The sequence below is a fragment of the Epinephelus fuscoguttatus genome, linkage group LG18 (assembly GCF_011397635.1).
Source record: "Epinephelus fuscoguttatus linkage group LG18, E.fuscoguttatus.final_Chr_v1".
Lineage (NCBI taxonomy): Eukaryota > Metazoa > Chordata > Actinopteri > Perciformes > Serranidae > Epinephelus > Epinephelus fuscoguttatus.
In genome coordinates, this window is record NC_064769.1 from 28,631,733 (window position 1) to 28,647,101 (window position 15,369).

At 41.2% G+C, this 15,369-nt stretch overlaps 1 protein-coding gene across 2 annotated transcripts in view; it reads left to right on the plus strand.

The window, feature by feature from the left end:
* The window catches only part of cacna1bb (calcium channel, voltage-dependent, N type, alpha 1B subunit, b), a 239,791-nt gene that overhangs the window by 117,382 nt on the left and 107,040 nt on the right, over positions 1 to 15,369 (plus strand). For both annotated transcript variants that reach the window (XM_049603750.1, XM_049603749.1), the window contains one exon: positions 13,158 to 13,261. In XM_049603750.1, the coding sequence (XP_049459707.1) occupies positions 13,158 to 13,261 (104 nt within the window). The remainder of the gene's footprint in view (positions 1 to 13,157; positions 13,262 to 15,369) is intronic.

The following is a 15,369-nucleotide window of genomic DNA, read 5'->3' on the forward strand; positions in this document are numbered from 1 at the left end:
TTGGTTGTACTTTTGATGTCATGGCGGATAACGAAGGAGCATCATGTAAAATTATCTGTGACTGTGACCATGAACACGAATATACAGCAGGCAGTTGTCCTCAGTTTATAAGAAATTCAGAGCTACACCAGAACATTTATGAACAGGTCTTACTTTACTACTAATTTGTGTGTAACGTTAGCATGTTAGCATGTTTCCACTAATTACTTGGACTGACCTAACGTTGGTAGCTTTAGCTTTGCAAGCGAAGGCTGCAGGTAACAGCTTTGCTGTGTTAGGATTATGTTATGTCTTCACTGTGTATCTTCAGATAAAAGAACACTCCGATGATTTGGGAGTTATGCCCTTTCTCTATCCTTTTCATATTGAGACAACATGATCGATATCTTTTTTGTGTCTGTACGTCCAGTGGCTGGGTCTCAGCGGTTAGCATTGGGGTCAGTACGTCCTGCGCTGTGCGCTGTGATCCGCGGAGGGATACACCGGTGAGCAGGCACAGACGTAGCTTGTAAACAAAACTTAGCTGTTTATTTAGCCTAGCAATATCTCCGGACTATAGTAGCTGCAATGGATGACTCTGAATGCGATTTTGAAGAGTTTCTTGTAGCGGACACAGACCCAGAGCCATACCTGTTTGAGCCGGAGTACACAGATGAGGAACTCCATGTGTTGGATGCTGAGCGGGAAAACCGCCGCAGAGAGTGCATCACAAGGAGTGAAAACTTTACAGCAATCACTAATCCTGGCGTGATTGAAACTTTTTTTCATGTTCCTAAGATGAACTGGAAAAAAATGCCCCAGGCCTGCAGGAGCTGATGTTCAGCTTTCAGTCGGGTGAGTAATATCCGTGTCGTCTCTTTGTTTGCTTTTACCGAGTGACCTAGCGTACCTGTCCCAGAGCCAGCTGCAACTGCTGCTCACCGGTGTATCCCTCCGCGCAAGATGTACTGACCACCTACAAGCGCCAAGATATCCATCATGTTGTCTCAATATGAAAATGATAGAGCAAGGGCATAACTCCCAAATCATCGGAGTATTCTTTTCACATAATAATGCGGACTTGTTAACTGTTTATTCCTCCTTACACCGAACGTACACGGCTGCTTCTCATTGTTTCCAGTAGCACAACAACGGTTACTACATTACCCAGAATTACCCAGGCTCACACTACTACGGTAGCCTTAGTAGCTCAAAATACACAACAGATTAGATTAGATCAGAACAGAAACACGACAGGAGAATTTACTGAGTCATTTTGCTGTTTCCACTAATTACTTGGACTGACCTGACGTTAGTTAATCCTCTCGCTCTCCAAAACAAATGCATGCTGTAATTGCTGGCTGCAGTCGGAATTTTACGACACCAGGCTGTGGGTGTCATACCGCTTCGACCAAAGGGGCGCTATAATCAACGAAAACAAAAAGTTCCGCACAGCTGCTTTAAATGAGGAGGTATCATATCGATAATTCCTTCAGAAATCAGCCTCTCCTCATTGATTGCAGAGCTTTCAATGTGAGCAACAGGAATAAATACAAACAGGGCATCTGACAACAATTCAAAACGGCAGCACTGCCTTGCTTGCGGCCAGTCAGAACAGTCCTATAGAAACCAGTGCAATCAAACTTTGATTGATTCTGTCGCTGATGCTTGCTTACGTTGCATTCACTTAGGACACAGTGTTAGAGCACATGAAGCAAAAAGAAATAAAGTAATCCCTTCTATTTTTTAAAGACAGTAACTATTTCTGGGACAGTAACTGAATATGTAACTGTAACAGTATACATTAACTCATACTTTGTATCTTAAATATGTTATGGTGTTGTATTCCACCCCCAACCCTACTTTTTCTTAATGCCTAAATTCTGCATGTGTATGTAATCCATCATAAATCTTGAATACGACTAAAATCAAATACATTTTCATTTTCAAGTAGCCCTGGTTTTTCTGAAAAAAGGTGCAATTAGTATTTGAAGCCAATGAGAGACTCTGACATGCTCACAAATGGAAGTAGCACTAAAATGCAGTTTTGGCCTGGGACTAGTTTATTACCAGATCAATCCCGTTTCCTGTTTCATTATTAATGATGTCACCGGAACCTTTAATGACATGCTTACACCAACTCTGCCCCCCACCCCCCGCATCTTTTTAGTGCTGTTTATGGTTGGTCTCTCGCTAATGTGTTGTAGGGGTGTAAATCACAGGTTTCGTCAATTTATAATATTATTTCAGTTCTTTGGACAAAAATCCAATATTTGCTGATATCACCAAGTCTGCCACAATACAATTTATTTCAGGGGCTTGCAAATGATTAGAGACGATACAATAAAATATCCTCATTGTTTTTTTCTTGGCTGCTTGCCATTGTTTGCCTGGTTCTAGGACGCTAGCAGTGTTTGAGTGTTTAGGAAGAAGGTGTGCTTGGAATGTGCACCATTAAGACTGAGCTCTTAGGACAGGGGCTGTGGTGTGAGTCTGGCCCGAGGCCCTTGGCTGAAGGTACTTGTCTTTCTCTCCCTTTTAATACCTGTCTTTGTCTCTCAATAAAAGCATACAAAATGTCCCCCAAAAATCCGGATAAAAGACAACAATATGTATCAGTGTTTTCACTTTGCCTCAATAATATTGGATCGTTGATTGAATCGATCTAAATGGATGTACGTACACTTTTAATGTGGTATTCTACACATAGGTACAAGGTATCCTGCATGGTGTGGCACTTGCATCTATTTGATTGGGAGAGGTTTTGTGTTGTTGAGGGACTTTCCTCACCAGAAAAACAACAGTGTAGTACCTGCTGTGGTCGTGTAAGCAATTAGTAAGTCCTGGTGCATGATGCAATCCAAGTCTTCACACCCAGCGAGAGAGCCTGGGAAGGAGAGAATGTCACCAAACTGAGTCGATGCTCCTGCTTGATGTTTTAATCACGAGCGGAGCAGAGGAAAAGGGAAGGGAGTGCAAATGAAGAGAGATTTCGGCTTATGCTAATGATCATAATGTTGCCGGCTGCTGCAGAGCAAAATATTCTCCCGTCAGTGTCTACTTTAGCGGCTAAACCATTCAGTGGGTGTCACAGATATGCAACTCCAGAATGGTGGTGGCCAGATTATGGTGGCATCCAGATGTTTAAGCTACCCACGCAGAGAAAAATAATGAGCAATATCCTTCTACATTCTTCTGCCATTTACTAGATTTCCCTTCGTACTTCCTCTCTCATCTACGACCACTAAATTTCACTTGTTGTGATAGTAACAGTCAGTGCTCAAGGTGAAAACTTCATCGTTATATCAATATGACAGATTACTGAAGGCATGATCGCACTTTGTCTTTTACTTTGCGATTTTGGTTTATCAACAGTTGCACACGATAAATGATCTGAATTGCCTCTGGGACTGAACAGAACATGCCATATCATTTATCTCTCTCCAGCACGGAACATGTTCACCTTCATTCTCACCTTCAGATCCCATTTTAGATACTGTTGACATGTTATCACCAGCTGGCTGCAACTAGATCAAGATCTGACTTGGTAATTCTGATGTCATCCTCTCATTGGAGTCCCTTATGTCCTGCTTTGGTCAAGGATGGAGAAATATCGGTGGTAGGATTAAAAAAAATATCTACTTGGTTAGATAAAGATCAAGTCACACCTTTTTTACCCAACCATCCATCCTGAACTTCTTCCCATGAGGTTTTAGAAAGACAACAAAAGCATCCCACTACTTTTGCTTTTGTTCATAACTTACTTCAAATTGTGAAAAACCCAATAAAATGTAATAAAAAACTAAAATATTGAGGCCATTCTATGTACAGTTTATCTTAAGACACTCGCATGAACTTTAAAACACAAGACTTTTGCAGCTTTTACAAATCTTAGTTACCATCTTATCCCACCATGCCCATCTGTCTCCACTACACACTCTCTTAAAGCAGAAATGCGATGACAGTGATCCACAAAAGACGGCAAAGGCTTGCACTGATTCACACTCCGAATGCTGCTTTAGCTCTGAGACAGTCAGCGGGGAAGTGACACCGTTGTAGCAGCAGCAGGGTGTGTGGGTGGTTTCTCAGCGTTGATAATGTGGCAATCTTAGTTTCATGCCCCGTGATTTTATTACATTTCCTCTGTCTCTCTTGGAGACCCGGCGGCTGCCGTCAAATTAGATGTGGCCCTAATTACCTCTGCTGTGTCATGTTCAAGCTTAACGTCAATTATTATTGTATTTGCTCTCATTTGAGTGTTGTATTCAAATCCCTTGAAATATTGTCTCAATCAGCTCCTACTACAAGTGATGGGACCTACATGGGAGAACAGGTTTTAACAGTGTTGGTTAAAATGGATTAAAATCTCACATCGTGGCATCCATTGATTGAGATCTGTGCCTAAGGCTGTGTGATTTAATGTGTGTATGTGTGAGATGCTTGAGGTCACAGGCACCTTTTCGTCTCACTTCATTAGAGCCGTGACAATCACAGAGGCAGGTGCACCTTGACCTTGTCAAGCTGACGGCTTGTGCTTGTCAAAATCTCGTAAAAATAGGGCAGCTCAGAGGGACAGTTAGATACAGTGTGAACATTCAGTTGTGGCTGTGTATGAATCCTTGAACCTCATTGGATGTACTGTAGCTAACTGAAGTCTCAATATCAAAGTAAGTGTGGACATGCATGTGCGTCTGTCTGTGTTTGCCTGTAGCGACACATCTGGCCACACAAGTTAAAAGCATGCACATGCTAGTTTTTTTCATACTTGAAAAGAGATAGTGATTGTTTTTTCCTCATCACATGACATGTGGTGTGTGCTGCTGCACTCCAGAAGTTGAACTCTGTTTATCTCAGGGCACAGTCGTTGCGTGCATGTTCTGGAGTGCCTATATTTATATTACTCACCAGTTTACATTTTGATAAGGCTTTAAGTTGTGCATAATTAAGAGTGGGGTCACTTTGAGTGACAGGCTGTCTGCGAGGTATCACCACAGTCTATGAGTCAGATCTACCCCTTACTTTTCTACAGTTCCACCCTATCATGCAAATATAGTCACTTCTGGCTCAAAAAAAAAAAAAGGCGACGGCTGAAATGCTGAATCTGGGGGGTGACAGCAGTAGCAGTGTCCCCTATTTTATACAGTCTTTGGTTAAAGGCCTTAAACTTCAGTTGGTAACTTTTATAAAAAAATATGTTTCTGAAATTTTTGGCTGAAACAGTCACTACATCCTAATCATAGTAGATGATACAGATAATCTCTGGTGCTTCTAGTGGCATTTGCAAGAATCCACCGTGCCTCAACAAAAACAACCAATGAGAGCTGAGAAGTTGCTAATGTAGCTGTCTATCAGTGCAATCAGGACTGCGGCCAAATTGTCAAACTAGGCACCACGGATCAATTATGCATCAAGACTCTGTCACTTCACTGCTCATTTCTCACCTCAACATTTTCAGAAACATATTTGAGTGTAGTTCAGCTATAATATGACAAAGTTTGTTGTGGCTCACAAACTCTCTTTTTTACAGCTAAACAGAACACTGAAATATGTTTCTGAAAATATTATAGAGGCAAGAAATAGGCAGTGCAGTAACAGAGTCTTGATTTGTATTTCATCAGCTTTGCCTAGTTCATGAGCACTGCGCTCGAGACTCTTCCGCATTGATTGGCTGTTTTTGTTCAGGCTCAGTTAGCTCTTGAAAATGCCAGTAGAAGCACTTGGAGACAGAGGAGGAACGTCATTTTTTAATCACAGACTATCTGTCTCATATAATACTGTACGGCTATCGTGACAGTTTGATTAAATATCCTCCTGAGACCCGAACTTTTGTGTTGTTTGCATTTTTTTTATTTCTCCTAGCTATTTGGGATCAATAGGACCTATTAGCTAAATATAATAAAACTAAAAATTGTCAATGATAATTAAGTCCCAATGTCCTCAAATGAGTACTTCCTGATTAACACGTTTTAGCTTGTTACTGTTGCTAAAATTGGTCAAATTTGTTGCCATATCAAACTACAAACGATATCACTCATAAATAAACAAGTTTCAACTATTAAATGTGATCAGGTTTTGGACCTTGTCCACTTTTGTGTCGTGGCCGGCTGCAGACTGACTTGGCAGAGACGGCTGCCATCTTGTTTTTACACAGATTAGTGTGTTGTGCTCTTCCTACCACGACATGGCACAAAAAAATGTCCATGAACAACAGGTCTAAGTTAAGCAGAATGACATATTAGGTCCAGTAAACCCAAAATGTGATGTCCTCATATGGGGACGCAGGGTATCAAGAGGATTTAACAAACTTATTCTTTTGTATAAGAGTTAGTAACTACAGCTTTAATGCACCGCCCTGGATAACAGACTTCAGCCTGTGAGACTCACTGAGTACTTTGTGTCCACATTTATGTCAAGTCAAACTGGATGATTAAATATCACTAAAATTAGCCTGCAGCAAATTAATTCACCATCAAAAGAGATGAATAGTCGACTCTGAGAGAGATGATAAAAGCCTCAAATTCATTTTAAACTGTTTTGATATATTCTTCGCCTCTGAGCAGCTCTCTGAGGACCTTTTGCTCCCTGTGCCACCAGAGCTGTTGAGCACAGTCAGCGCTGCTTGTGGTGAGTGAGAGTTTCAGGACTGTAAGGAGCGGTGGAATTGATTCAGAGTGGCTGTCTTCATCTCAGCAGGCTTCCCTTGGAATCAGAGAAAATGTGTGTGCGTGTGTGCGTGTGGTGGCAGCACTGTAAGCTGAGAGTGGGAGTATACTGTCACACCACAACTGCATGATGCATGGCTCCAAATTATGTGGCAGTGTTTGCTTTTTCCTCACTGATGGTACAGAGCAGTCAGCCAGCGATGACTCATGGGAATAACAGAGGTGGAATAACGATATAAAGTGAACTCATATAAAAACATAAAGCTCAGTGGATATAAGTCACTAAAGTTTGTTTTTCAATATCATCAGAATGTCGGAGGCAACTTTTTGGGGTGTAATGATTTTTTCATGTCCAGAATGGAGCTTCCTTTTTCAGTCCCATTTTTTAACCAGTTGTTTTTAGCTTATAACGGCTGGTATACAGTTTTTAAAGAAGTTCGAGTATCATAATAAGCCTCTGTGTTGGATTGCATATAACCATTTCAGAGTTTCTGTACTTAAACCTTTTACTCATAACTACATTTACTCTAGTATTTGTTTCCTTCTGACATCCCATTGCACTTAAACAACATATGGGGTCATTAGAAGCGCTGCTAAAGGCAACATCGTGTGCATCAGCAGTTTTGTAATGAACTAAATTAGTATAGCCAGTGGCCTTGATTGCCATATGCCCTCTATTTGCTCTCTTGCTGTGCACACAGTGTGCTTTAATCTCATTGCATGGCTCCAAACCCAGTGCACTTTGAGGTGGTGTCCAGTGTAGGGCTGTGTGGAGACACATTGTGGGATGTGGTGATTTTTACATACAAAATTCTGTAAAATATAGTGTGAAAACTGCCTTTTACATCTTTATATGTTGTGTAATTTGCAACAGAGACATAAAGGAATTTATTCTGTGTGGTAGTTCTTGATTTTGACTTCAGCCACTGGTGTATTGTATATTATATTAGTTGAGTGAAAGGTAGGAATAATTATTTTTGTTGTTTTCAACGTAGATTATGAAATATTTATTTAAATGGTTGGCAACAGACACACACACATCTTAGCATAGACTTCGGAACTAGGGGTGCGGATGGGGGGGGGTCTGGCTGCACCCCCTCCCATCCGCACCCCGGCCTCCTTACCCACTGCATTACACTTTTAAAAAATAAAGAATCTGAATTTAAACTCAATTTGTCTGACTTACATTTATCTCTTTTATATCATTAATGCGTAGATCTATGCTTTTGATGTGATATGCAACCTGCCTGACTACATACCAGTAGCCTTGGCATCCAGGATGTTGTGTCTATTCTGCAAACCTTGCAGCCCCAAACCCACTCCATGCTGTCAGAGGTGGAGAAGCTCATTAAGCTCTGTCTGGCCCTGCCCATATCTGTCGCGGCATCTGAGCGCTCTTTCTCAGCCCTGCGCAGGCTGAAAACCTGGCTGCGCAACACCATGACGCAGGAGAGACTAACACATTTGGCCATTATGAACGCTCACAGTGACCTTATGGATGAAAGCGATGTCTCGACCCTGCTTAAAATCTTCATCAGTAGGCCAACTGAGAGAAGGTCCACTTTTGGAAATGCATGAAAGCCTTGAGTCAGGAGCACAGACTTTTCTTTTTTTCATTCAAGGTTACAAATAATGTTATGTTCCTTAAATGGCTTGATTTAGTTATCAAAGTTTAATTTTCTTAACAATAAAGATGCTGTGTTCATCCATTCTAGTTCTCTTATAACTGCATGTTATTATAAAATAAATAACTTCAAATCAAATCCTTAATCATTGATAAGTGTGCGTGCTTCCCCCACCCCTCCCAACAAAAATCCCCCCCCTCAGAAAATAGTTCCGACGTCCATGCATCTTAGGCCTAAATATATAAATTAAATGTAAATGGAAGCACAGATGTGTCTGCCTGACGGTGCCAGAGGCTGTTTGTTATATAGAATACTGGATCACACCCTCCATCCAGAAGTGACATATGATAAATCGAAGTGATGGATGTCCTTCCATTCTGCCCTGGGGCCACGGTACAGGTCTTCTCTTCTCTTCTCTTCTCTTGTCTTCTCTTCTCTTCTCTTCTCTTCTCTTCTCTTCTCTTCTCTTCTCTTCTAAAACAGGTTAAAAAGACGAAGATATTTAGAGGCTAAAGCTGAACTATAGGCTACAGATCACAGTGTAAAGTGAACCACTACATCACTGCTGATCGCCACACAAGACAATGAATATAAAGGGAAACTTTGCTGATATTGAACCAGCTGTGTGGCATCGCAGTGTGTGCAGATGAACAGTGTTTGGCTTCGCCCCCGTGCTGTTGCCAGCACCCTGACCTCCACCACCGTACGGAAAGTCAAACAACATTCATCTGCACACACTGCCATGACACCGAGCTGGTTGAATATCAGCAGAGTTTCCCTGCTTCCCTTCACTGGTTCCTGTACAGCAGAGTCGGTCTTTGTTTCACTGTTATAATCACTGAAAAGCAAAAGCAGCATGTGTATACATTCAGTAGGCTATATCTTCAGTAGCTAGCTAGCTAACCCTACACTTTTCAGGGTTTGATTTTGGTTTTGGAACAGGGAAGAAACCTATATCTTTCTCCAACCTCTCCAGGTAACGAGTATCATTAATACATGACGTGCCCCAGGCACAACACAAGGAAATCTGAAGTGATTGCATTAGAGTCAATGGAGCACAGCTGTGTTGTTGTCGGACCCTGGTCTGAGCCGGCCTGATGCTACGTTATGATTGGCCAGTTTGCATCTGGGAGTGGGACTTAGCGAAGGGTCAGTGTTCTCCTGGGTTATTGTACTGATGTCATTATAGCGTGATCCCAGTCTGAACTATTGTACTAGATCAACAGCATTTCATGATGACACTTCTCATTCTTGATTGCTAACACACTATAACTGGGCCTATTAACTAACCATCCTAAACCATAATCTGCAAAACCTTACACAAAAGTAGCCAAATAAATCCTGCATTGCACTCATACAGAAAACATACACACTCATGATAACCAATTCAAGTCATCACAACCTAAACTCAATACCACACATTTCCCCAGGTGCAACTGCTATGCCTCAAAATTCTTAACACATCAGTCAGAACTGCATGGGTCAATAAATAGGCCTCAAGGCGTGTCCAGAGACAATCCATATGACAAAACAGACATGAGATGACTGTGAGAGAAGCTGGACAGCCAGTGCAACCCAATCCAAGCTGTAACACTGTTGCATCCATTGTCCGTACTCTCAGGTCGTATGCCTTGTTAGTAATATGATACATCTAATGGTTTAGTGCATATAGGCTGAATCACAGTGATGGATGGCCAAAGATCAGTAACTGAGAGGGTTCATCCTTTGGAGGCAGGCTGAGACTCCTAACAGCTGAGCAGGAGACAGCCTTGGTGAACATGGTGATTCCCAGTAATGACATCCGTTTGAAGAAAATTCAAACCCGAATAGGCAGGCAGCCTCTATATGAAATGAAAGCACCAGCATCACTGCCTGGCAAGATTTAACATAATGTGTGATGTTGATGTGACCCTCACCTGAGATGTGAGGATGAGAACACACAGAAATTGGATATTTTACTGTTCATGGAGTCTTACTATGTGTTGTCAGTGTGACATTGCAAAGGTCTGCAGCATACAGCAGTAGTCCCTCTCCACTCTGAGACTATATGAGAGTACTGTTTTTGGATTTCTTTCACTGGGCTGTTCCTGAAGGTTTTCTAGTATAGTCAGTCCTGTGATTTTGCAAAGCACCAAATTATTTCATTAAACATTTTGTCAGCAGTGTTTTGAACTGATCCATCCAATATTTAACAAGATTATGTCGTCAGTGGAGAGTTTGGTTCTGACATTGAGGTTTTAAGTTTGTGAAATTGAGTGTGCAGTTATGGATTTGTGTTTAGAGTTTTGGGAAATGGGGCATAATTTCATGAAAAGTGTCTTAGCAATCGAGAAGAACTGACATAAATGTGGATAAAATGCAAAACAGCTGCTGATTTTATGCTGCAAATTGATTTTTAAAATCCTTTTTTCATGTTTTTTTTTTAAGTTTCACATATTCCAATAGTCAAAGTAATATTCAAAATAGACACTGATTAATTCCTAATTTTTCCTTTTGAAAAGAAACAACCAAAAACAGTTCTAACTGTCCTCACGAGTCGTGCAACATCAGATTGTGTGTGCTCGATTGCATTTAGCTTGTTCAGCCTCTTCAATCTGAGAAACTCAGGGACTCTTCCGCCGCAGAGACCTCGCCGTGTTTCAGAATCTGTAAAACATTTGCACAAGCTCAAATGAACTCAGCCTGAGCAGTCAGCTGAAGAATTAAGGCTGTGTCAACAGGAGAGAAAAGTCTGACTCTGGGACTGAAAGCTGACGCAATTTCAGTTTCCCCTCCACACCAGGCATCCAGAGCTCCCCAGAGAGAGAAGTAAAATATCTGCTACTGCAAACAGAAACCAGAGTTGAATGTTACGTCATTCTGAGCACTGATACAGAAAAGATCTTACACACACATCATTTTGACAACTTGGGGCAGAACAACGCTGATGGTGGTGGTGATGGGACTGAGCCAGAAACTAAAGTTGCAGGCTGAAGAGCAAACCTCATTGTGGTGACCAAACTTTAGGGTGCTGCAGTCACAGCGCTTGGCTTTTGTATGGGTTGAACCAACAAGATACAACTTGTTAATCAGCTGTTAATCAGCTTTAGAGGTGATGGTAGATGTATTTTTGGACATTTGATAGAGCCAGGCCACTTTTCCCCCATAATTTGAGTCTTTTGCTAAGCTAGGCTAACATCTTCTGGCTGCAGCTTCATACTTAATGCCCAGACATAAGATTGACATAGATCCTCTCCAAACTGTTGAACATTTCATTATGCTTCATTGACATTCACTAAATTGAGGGAGGAAGAAGAGGAGAAGATGTCCATGTAATGTTCATGGTAAAACAATTGAAACACAAAGAAAGACCTGATGAGATGTAGGGCTTTTCAAAAAAAAGAGTTGATGTTGAGCAAGAAGCTTGAGCCAGCCATTTATCCTGGTGTATCATCGGACAGCTGCAACAGAGGGTGTGCTGCTGTATGTGTGTGTTCATCTCCCATATTCGGGTGCATAATATAGATCTCCAGCCTGCTGATTCAGCTGCCCTCAACCTCCTATCACAATTACAGCCAGCATGTAGCAGCGCTCCGACACTGGCGTCTGCAAAATGTCACTGTGCCTCACGCAGCCCATCAGTCTGCAGGTCTGTCCCCCGCTAACAGGCCGCTGTGTGGGAGTGCTCTCAGACATGGAGGGTGCTGATCCAGGCAGTTAACAGTCAAGTTGTTGGCTTTCATTTAGTTCCTTCAGTTTTAGGGTCCTGCTGCTGTGCATGCTGGTTTACTGTCACACTGTTGTGGTTTACTGGGACGCTTGGATAGAACGGAGCCGTCATTAATGTTAGTAGTAACACCTGTGCTGACAAGTTAAAATGTAGGAACACGTTGAACAATCAAAATGTGATTGTGTTTGTTGCAGCAGTTTACAGTTTACAGCATTTAATGATTGAAGAGAGGAATACTGAATGTAAAATGTGGTTTATCGACCTTACATTTACATTTTCTAATTGAACTTATTATAATATAATTATTTTGGGAACTACGCATGAATAATATTTTTAAATTAACATTTTAAAAGAATCTCACATGCTCAGTGCTGTACTCCAAAAGACCCCCAAGGTTGCCTGTTTCTTACCCATAGACTGTATATAATAATGGACGTAGCTACTGTGCAACAGCAGTTAACTCTGCGTGCGTGTGTGTGTGTCTGTTTGTCTGTAGACAGTTTATAAAAAGTGGATGTGTCAGAGCTGTAACTCGTGTTTTAGCGTGATAGCAGCCTGAGCTTGTTGTTAGTGGGACATTTTGTGTGGTAGGAAACTCACAGAGACGACGGAGACACTGTTTTAATTGCTTTTTTTTTTTTTTTTTCCAAATTGAAAAGTTGTTAATAGTTTTGTAATGAGACAAGTCGGCAAAAGTTTTTGTTCAGTCTGATAAGTTTGTGAGAAATGTGTTATTTACAGCTGTGGATGGGAAATGGGAAAGTAGGATGACACCCATTTATATAGTCAAAAACAAACAAATTTCCATCTCTATTTTATATCATGTTCATTGGCCATTTCTCACTAAAACGACTCTTTCTAACTCGATTCAAATACACAGGGTACAGTATATAGTGATGAAACATTACATAAGTTAATTAAAAAGGATAGAAAAGAAGACTCTGATAGTACAGGAGTGTATTTGTACTGCTGAGTCTTTGGGTTTTTGTCTTCCTGTGTTCAGTTTCACACTTCACCTGTTTACCAGGAAATGGCACACTTAATGTGAAGATCTAATGCTTACACATTATTGATGATATGCAGACAAATTAACTACATACTGTATGTGTGCTGGGTGAAATGTGTGTGATATAATGGCTTACTTTTAATCTTACATTCTTCTTGGTGTGTTTTTGTGTTTAGACCAATGACGTAGCAGGAAACACCTGGAACTGGCTCTACTTCATCCCTCTCATCATCATCGGCTCCTTTTTCATGCTCAACCTGGTGCTTGGTGTCCTGTCTGGGTAAGTCAACTCCAAAGTATATATACACATATACTAGGTCTGCTCAAAGGATCACATCATAATTAATTAATTAATTAATTATGAATCCAAATAACCAAATGACTGATTCAAGATTGTCGATAATCTGTGCTGCATTTTCATTTGTCAGTAAGAAAGTTAAAGTTAAGTTGTGTGTTAAAACTGTGTAACAGTAGATTGAAAAAATCAATAACACATAATGGTTAAAAAAAATAAAATAAATAAATAAATATATATATATATATATATATATATATATATATATTTGCATTTATAAAATTTGCATTGGCAAGCTAGAAAAACAATGTTCTCTTCATATATTCAACATAACACAAGGTGAGTAATTGATATGCTCCTCCCCATCATCACCTCACACTCCTCATTTTTACTCTCTGTCCCTCATCACATGTCCCTGTCATCCTCTCATGTCATGAAAGCCACAGACCTGGCTCTGTGACTTTAATCATCTTGGTTCTCTGGATCTGACATCTGCCCATCTCATTGTGTCTGCGGTCGCAAAGAGCCTCTCCTGCTGACCTGCTGTGACTCACAGCCGCTTGCCTCCCCAAAATCTGGATGACAGCAAACGTGTGTGGTCACAAAAAAACCTACAAAAAAACCCTTGTATCGCAAGATGATGCTTGTACAGTTACTGTCCATCATATGTTTCATCAGTGTATATTTACTAACGTTTTTTTTTTTTTTTCGGTTCTGTAATGAAAGCACTGGGGCTAAGCTAACTTTACCAGCAAATGTAGTCAGAATCAGATCATTCAGATCAAATTTTTGATAGAAACACAACACAGTGAAAGAAAAAGATTGTCTCCCATCACTGTTGGGTCACTTTCATTTATGGTCTTTAAGAGTCGGTTGTTATGATAAAATTTATTATGTTTAACATACAGATATGAGAGTAATATTAATCTACTCATCTAACTCTTTACAAGAAAACAAAGCGGATTTCCCAAATTTTCAAACAACTCCTTGAATTAACTTCTAATCTGTTTATTTTATTTAAAATTCTTTTTAATTGACTTTCCTGAACAAAATATACATTGCTATCTCTATATGAAATTACATACAGTATGCTGTTTTAAGTCCTTCATGTGATGCATCTCTGATCTGTCTTGTCACTGCATCACACTCCACTGCCTTCCCTCTGCATTCACACATTTCAGTGCTCATAAGTTTCAGCATCAGCTTTGCCAGTGGCCTTTTTCCTCTTACTTGCCCTCAACAGCTGCCCTGCTGTTGCCTGAACTCCAGTTAATAAGATGCTTGAACCTCTATTTCCTCCATTCCCATGATGCAGTGTCTCACAAATTTGCTACCGCTCGCAACAGCTGGGCTGGTATTGTTTTCACCTTGTGAGTCTGTGTGTGTGTCATCATAGCAGAATGTGGTCCTGGAGTCAACTATTGTTGTAGTTACTACCCCAGCAGTGCTTTGAAGTACTTTGGCAGGTGTTTATATGCCTGTCTTTCCCTCATTGGATGATTGTGTCACTTTGATAGTGTCATAACCACACAAGATGCAGTCACAAAATTTTAGTGTGTAGTTGAGATCACAGTAAAGGCAGAGTTTGAGAATGGATGTGATCTGAGCAGTGATGCTGGAAGTAGGGTGGTAGAAAGTCAGGAAAGCTTTACGCCAGGGCCACACTGCCCGCGGAAGCGCAGCGCACCGAAATTCTCGCGCGCGCCGGAGCACCTCCGTTCACATCAGACGCGCATTTCTCCACGCCGTCGACAAGCAATTCTGCTCCCAGCTCTTGTTTTTCACTGCCTGGCTTGTCAGATTCGCTCGCGGCTCGCGCAGAAAATAGACCAGACGCCGAACTGATCGCTGCAAATCGTGAGCCTGCTGCGGAGCTTCCCGGCCAGTGTGGACGACACAGTCGGTTAACATGGGCGCCGAAAGGAAACTGCCTTCTCTCCTCGGCGCTTCGAGGCTATTCGCAGCGCTTCCGCGGGCGGTGTGGCCCTGGCGTTAGTCAGAGAAACCTTTATTTCCATTTGCAGTATTATATTTGGTAGTATGACTCTGTTCTGGGGCCCCTCTGCCTACGGGCCTACCAGAAAGCCTCTTCC